The following is a 6,968-nucleotide window of genomic DNA, read 5'->3' as shown; positions in this document are numbered from 1 at the left end:
GGAGGGGGGGCGCCGGCGGGCGGGAGCTTTGCATTTTGCAGCGCTGGGCTCCGAGGGGGCGGGGGCTGGAGGAAGCGGAAAGCCGCGCCGAGTCGCCGGGGACCTCGGTGAACCATGTTGAGCCCTGCCAACGGGGAGCAGATCCACCTGGTGAACTATGTGGAGGACTACCTGGACTCCATCGAGTCCCTGCCTTTCGACCTGCAGAGAAACGTCTCGCTGATGCGGGAGATCGACGCGAAATACCAAGGTACGGCGGGATGGATGGGCGGGGGCGGCCGCTCCATCCCCGCCGGTCGCGGCGCGCCGCGGGGCCGCGGGCCGTCCTGTTCCCCGCCCGGGGAGCTGCGGGCCCGCGGCGGCGGCCCTTGCAGGGCAGGAACAAAAGGTCTGGAGCGTCTTTGATTCGCCAAGGTCCTTGTGCGCGAAGCCCGGACACGGAGGAGGAAGGAGGAACGAGAGGTCTCAATGCCAGGCTGCGCGAGCAAAGCGCTCTTTGTAGTGAAGTGACGAGGCGGGGTGCTGCGGGGGAGGGGGCGCAGGGGGCGCAGGCTACGGCGCGGAGGGAGGGAGGGATGTGCCGCGGTCGCCAGGGCTGAGGGGTGCAGGGACGGGGCTACGCGCAGGGCTGCTGGCGAGGGCGCTGCGGGCCAGGGGTCCCCCGGCCCTGCTCGCCATCCTCAGAGCCACCCCCACCCAGTCCCGAATATGAGTGTTACATAAAGTCCGGGGTCGGTACTGCGCTCGGTGTCCTCCCGGTCGCCCCCGCCCAGTCCCCCGGCCCTCCCGTGGTGCTGGACACCGAGTGAGGGCGACGCGGCCGGGTGTAGTTTGCGGAGGGCCAGGGCTTTATTCCGTGCGTGCGGTGAGGAAGGGGAGGACAGGGAGGGGAGGATGGGGCGAGGAAGTGGCCCATCTGTGCTGCGCTCGAGGGGCGCGGGCAAAGATTGTCGGCTTGGAGAGGAACATGGCAGAAGAGAGGACCTGTGGGTCGTTCTCTGCAGCCCTTGCCGCCCAGAGTGCCGGAGAGAGGCGGAGGGTTCGCGTCCGCTGGGAATTGTTGGCTGTTGGGGAAACTTTCCTGCCAGGTCAGGCCCGGCATTGGGGGCTGTGTTTGGAACGTGGATCGTCACTCGGAGTTTACTAATGTTTACAGGGCTGCGCAGCAGGGAAACGGAAGAGAGGGGGGAGGTGGAAAGCGACTGTTCGCCCCGACGCCGATAGAGAACCCCTGCCGGGAAGGCGCCCCTGCGCGCTCTGCCCGAGGCTCGCCTTCGCAGCGACTTTTATAAGAGGCTCATTAGCATATTGCGAACGTTCCGCCTCGGCCTCCTTGTGATTGGCCGTGGCGTTGCCCATGGAATGTCCTTATCAATCTGCTGGTGAGCCATTGGCTGCTGGGCCGGGGCGGGGCGGGCCGTGCGCATTGACTGGCACGGCTCTCTGTTTCCGCTGCCTTCCTTTTTCGCTTTCGTAGAGGGGCGGGGAGGAGGGAGGAGGCCGAGTTGGTTTGAAGTCTTCTTGTTGCCCGGCCTCCAGCCTCGGCTTGGCCATTGGCGCTGCTGGGGCGGGCAGTGTTCTCTGGCCCTGCGCTGTGATTGGCGCTCCGCCTGGCCTCCGCCCTCCTGCTCGGCGGTGTCCATAGGCAGCGGCTTCCGGGGCGGGGCGCGCCGCCCCCTGGCCGCCTCCCCATTGGCTGGCGCCAGCCCCGCCTCCGCTCTGGGGCCCGAACCGGCCACTTCCGGTCGCGGAGGAATGGCGGCGCCTGAGGCCCGCGGGCGAGGCTGCCGAGGTCTGCAGCCGCGACTTCCGAGGACGCAGCTCAGGGACGCGCGAGTCGGGGCCGCAGGTGGCCCCGGGCCGCCTCTGTGCCGACCGGCGGAAGAAGCGTGAGTGACCGGGGCCGGGGACAGCCGGGCGGCGCCGCCGGTCCTGAGTGCGCTGGGCGCGGGGCTGTAACGGTAGCGGGCTGACTTAAAGGTCTCCACGGTCCGTCTGGAATTCGTCGTCACTAGCATTTAGGACATTTGAAGACGGCGGCAAAGTTTATCTTTAAAGTGTTCCAGCGCCCTCGTGCGCACACCCCGTAAGGGGCCTTCCCCCTGTCGTCCTGCCGCTTCGGAACCCGGGCATCTCCGGCGGGCTGAGCACTCGCCGCGGGGCCCGTTCGGATCCTGCGGGGATGTAAGTCCCACCCCGACGCCCACCCCAAGCGAGTGAGCCGGGAAGCCTGCACGTCCGTCATGGCCCTCGTCACGGCTCACCTGGGTGGGGCTCACTATAAAGGTTGAGATCAATTAAGCTCTTATTTTTAAAGAAAAACTGTTGCACGCGAAACTTGGTTAACGGTCTTTTGCTTAGGACGCATCAGTTGGAGATTAATTGATAAGGATGATTATAGTTAGTTTACCGATTTTAAATGGTATTTGAGGTTATTTTTGAATTCTTCAAAGTTATTTTTGCATTGTTTTTACATGTTATTTTTTAAATACCCACCATGGAAGTTGGCTTCGTAAAGAACTTCAGCGCAAGCTTTATGCAAAATTAAAGTGCATTTCTAATAATCAGACAGATCTGATTAAATATGGCTGCAGTCTCATTTAATCCTTAAATTGTTTCTGTGGTACCGTTGCTTTCCTACATTGATGGCGGTGTGGAGCAGTTTTATTTTTAGAAGAAAGCGTCAGCAGCGGTTTGAGCTGATGGAGCAGAAGAAGCCGGGTGTCCCGGAGGATGCCCCCCTAGTTAGCTCTCATGGTGTTCTTGTTTAGAGATGCCTATGCGGCAGTGCCTTCGGGACAGAGTACTTTGCTTGAGGTGCCTAAGTACATGCAATTGTGTTGGAAACAGAATGACTTCTTAGTAATTTTGTGATGGGGTGTTTCTTTCTTTCCCACAAGTGAGGCTTCTCATGTGTGTAAGCTTCCCTGTGATGTAAAAGAAGCTGTATATTATTAAATTTTATGTTAGCTGTGTGATAGAATTGTTTTCTTTCCTATGAAATGCTAACATTGTCTTTAGAAATTTGGTTATTGATTAAACCAAATGATAACAGTTTTGTAATGTGCAACCCGTTTAAGAATAAATGGCAGAAACATATTTTAACATCTATGGAATAGAGCTTGGATTAAGTTGGGCATGGCTATTTATTTTCAAAATTAATTACTCTAAGAGATTATAAGACTATGGCATTCCTCCTTTCTGGTGGCAGAGTCTACATTGTTCTTCTAGGAAGTACGGTCAGAGCTATCTTTAGTTTAAGAATATAGCCTGGAAAATAACACAGCGTTTAGGTGACCTCAGTGTCGGCCGGAGTTCCTACGTTTTCTCTACTGTTAGGTTTGTGCCTTACCACTCTTGAAATCTGGAAGGAGTGATGCTTACATTTTATACGTTTTTCCCCCCACATCACCTCACATACTTCCTAGTTGGAGAGCAGAATTGCCTTATTTTAAGAGACTGCAAAAGAGTTTCAGGAAAAAATCTGATACTCTTTAGTTTAATGTAGCTGTTTGGGGAAAATGACTCTGGGAATTTTTATCTGTGTATTTAAATAGGTTTTTGGCCAGAATATTTACTTTTCTTATTTCAATCAGGTTATTTAACAGCTTTCATTTCTTGAGAACTTACCTAATTACATTTGACAAATTACGTGTTAAAATGACATACACTGTCTTCTAACCTGTCCAAGAAGGTTTAAATTTAGTACTGAGGGGTTTTTGTTTTTGATAATGTTTTAAAATCTGTTAACTTTCATAGATATGAATATGTTGTTGTGTTAAGCAATAAAAGCACAGGTAAAATCTGCCACCTGTATTTTAAAGCAAAGCTTATTGTGATAAACCATTCTTGTTTTCAGTAATACAGAGGAATAAAGTGCTAGGAGGAAAACAACGTGACTGAATAACCCAGGGCCTGGGTCACTAAATAGTATTTATAATATACATTCTCTACTTGATTAGGGTGTTGTAGACGTTGGTACATTGAAATAGAGAGAATAAAGGCCTTTAAATTATTCAAAAAATATTTGAGTAAAAACAGTGGAAATATAGGACATAGTCATTCATTTTGTAGGAAAAAAGTTTGGGCCCCAGCACTTCCCCTAAATTTGAACTTTTCCCCTTAATTGCCTATCCCAGGAGTGTTTGTTGCCCATGCTTCTGAATGCACTACAGAGTCCCTTGGGGAGCTCTGAGTGCCACTTGGCTAAATGGGAACCATGTTGACATTTGTATTTAGTTCCACGGATTTTTTTCAACAGGAAAAAAAGTCTGCTAGAGAGGCCTGCAGGTTATAGGATTTTCATATAAGGAAGCCTTGCGTTGATCATTTCTGTCCTATGCAATTACTTTTCTATAGACTAGAGAATTAAATTAAAGGCTCAGTAGTGTTTATAGGTGTAATGCTTATGTTTCCTTTCCAGAAATCCTGAAGGAGCTAGATGACTATTATGAGAAGTTTAAACGTGAGACGGATGGCACCCAGAAGAGGCGAGTGCTGCACTGCATTCAGAGAGCCCTGATTCGGAGCCAGGAGCTGGGCGACGAGAAGATCCAGATTGTCAGTCAGATGGTGGAGCTGGTGGAGAACCGGACCAGGCAGGTGGACAGTCATGTGGAACTCTTTGAGGCGCATCAAGAGGTCAGTGACACCACTGGCCACAGTGGCAAAGCCGGCCAAGATAAGTCCAAGAACGAGACAATCACGCAGGCAGAAAAGCCCAATAACAAGAGGTCCCGGCGACAGCGCAACAACGAGAATCGAGAGAATGCAGCCAATAATCATGACCACGATGACATCACCTCAGGAACGCCTAAGGAGAAGAAAGCAAAAGCCTCCAAGAAGAAGAAGCGCTCCAAGGCCAAAGCGGAGAGGGAAGCGTCCCCCGCAGACCTTCCCATCGACCCCAACGAGCCGACGTACTGTCTGTGCAATCAGGTCTCCTATGGAGAAATGATCGGCTGTGACAACGACGAGTGCCCCATCGAGTGGTTCCACTTCTCCTGCGTGGGACTGAATCATAAACCAAAGGGCAAGTGGTACTGTCCCAAATGTCGAGGGGAGAATGAGAAGACCATGGACAAAGCCCTGGAGAAGTCCAAAAAGGAGAGGGCTTACAACAGGTAGTTGGGGGACCTCGCTGAGCGGGAGAGACAAGACGGGCCCGTGTATTTATTCCATCGCCACCTCTGGGGAGGCACAAGGACTGTACAGTGTATATTTTTAAAGAATGTTAGAAAAGCAGCCATTCCTTTTGTAGGGATGGCAGTGATTGTCTTTGCCTTTTGTTTTCATTGGTACACATATGTAACAGGAAAGTGGTCTGTGGATCAGCATTTTAGAAACTGCAAATAGAGGTTTGAATTAAACACTCAAGTGAGTCTCAGACTGATTCTTCTTTTTTTCGGGTGGGGGATGACTTGGAAGCAATCTAACATATTAAATGTGGAAAGAAAATATTTCATTTAGCTGCTATTTTATTTAATTTTTAAAAAATTAGCCAAGTTGCTAAAAATATAGCCCATAGTAAATTTGTTTCTTGCTATAATAGTGTATATCCATATAACAATTTAATAAAAAGGTTTAGAATTTGAAGATTATTTTTTAAAAAGATAAATGGCTAAATTTTACGTGACAAACATTTTGTATACTGGTCCATTCCCCAAATGGTCATTTTTAAATGATTTGGTACATTTTTTATAAAACCAAATAGAAGTGGTCTAGTCATGGAACTTCAAGTTACGCTTTTGCTATCACACATCATAGTGTAGCTGTCTTTAGTTTATTTAAAGTGTGTAAATGTACATTTCCAAGTGAACTTGCACTTGCTGTATTATAGTCAGAAGTGCAGCCAGATGCCATGGTGAAACCAAGATGTGTTTCCTGCTGTGTGCACGAGAGCTGTACAGATGTGACGTCAGGAGATGAATGAAACTTGGCCGGTTTGTTCCTCCAGCAGTACATTTAATTTTGACATAAGTAATTTTTAAGTGTTTGTTTTAAAAATTTGTACACCAGCAGTTTAAACAAAGCCTTAAGCAAATTTTGTATTATTGTTCTCACTTAATAATGAAGTAGAAGTTACCTAATTGCAAGTAAATCAATAAGTGTCAAAACAGAATATATATATATATATAGATGAGGAGCTGGGGATTCCTGCCCGCGGACGGGATCCAGCCATCACCTGCCTGTGTACTGCCTGTGAGCCAAGAGTGATTTTCACCTTGTTGAATGCTTAACAACTCAGAAGAAGATTCCTAGTTCATGACACATGAAAAGTATATGAAATTCAAATTTTAGTGTCCATAAATAAAGTGTTGGCATACAGCCATGCTCACTCGCTTACATATTGTCTGTGGCTGCTTTTGTACAATGGCAGAGTTGAATAGTTGGCACTGAGACCGGATGACCCCCTCCAAGCCTCAATTATTTATTTTCTGGCCCCATGCGGAAGAACTTTGCTGACCTCTGATTTAGACTGACCTCTTGCCTGATAACCTGTGTCCTTAATTGCCCACGTAGTGAAAAGGGTCAGCGGAGTTTCCATTTCTGAGTGATAGGTGGTTCACCTTAGGCGTACTGTATTGGAGAAGGTTTGTTTCTCTCATAGTGTGTTTTACAGTCTATGAAGCTCCACAAGCAAGAGTTTAGTAACCGCTTAGCATCTAAGGATCATTATGGCATGTGTTTATTATAACTAACACAATAAGTTGTTTTCTGATTGTTCATTTGATAAACAATTATTGAGAACTTTCTTTGTAACAAATGTAAATCCCTGTTTTACAGTGAATTTCCGTTATAGAGGGCTATTTGGTAGAGAAATGCAAATTGTAGTTGATGATACATTAAAATGTGAACTTTTTGCTTATCAATACCTACAAACAGGCATTTACTTTCCAGCAAAACTCCAAAACATTTAAGAATCTTGAGTGCTTAAATTTGATAAGATTTACCTAAACACAAAAGTT

General features: G+C 48.3%; 1 protein-coding gene across 2 annotated transcripts; it reads left to right on the top strand.

Moving 5' to 3' along the window:
* The first annotated feature begins 6 nt into the window (after nucleotides 1-6).
* ING1 (inhibitor of growth family member 1) lies at nucleotides 7-5,386 on the top strand. Of its 2 annotated transcripts, none has more exons than XM_046665106.1 (2): nucleotides 7-250; nucleotides 4,424-5,386. In XM_046665106.1, the coding sequence occupies exons 1-2, from the start codon at nucleotides 115-117 to the stop codon at nucleotides 5,125-5,127; spliced, it is 840 nt and encodes a 279-aa protein (XP_046521062.1). In that variant the 5' UTR covers nucleotides 7-114; the 3' UTR covers nucleotides 5,128-5,386. The 2 variants fall into 2 exon arrangements, with proteins under 2 accessions (XP_046521062.1, XP_046521063.1); XM_046665107.1 differs by lacking the exon at nucleotides 7-250 and adding an exon at nucleotides 1,910-2,286.
* Nucleotides 5,387-6,968: the final 1,582 nt, after the last annotated feature.

Source organism: Equus quagga, chromosome 6 (genome assembly GCF_021613505.1).
Source record: "Equus quagga isolate Etosha38 chromosome 6, UCLA_HA_Equagga_1.0, whole genome shotgun sequence".
NCBI lineage: Eukaryota > Metazoa > Chordata > Mammalia > Perissodactyla > Equidae > Equus > Equus quagga.
This window is presented reverse-complemented; position numbering and strand designations above follow the sequence as displayed.

Coding starts and splice junctions, on each gene's coding strand:
- ING1 (XM_046665106.1), top strand. CDS start 115: ATGTTGAGCCCTGCCAACGGGGAGCAGATCCACCTGGTGAACTATGTG. Junction 251..4,423: donor GATCGACGCGAAATACCAAG/GTACGGCGGGAT, acceptor TTTCCTTTCCAG/AAATCCTGAAGGAGCTAGAT.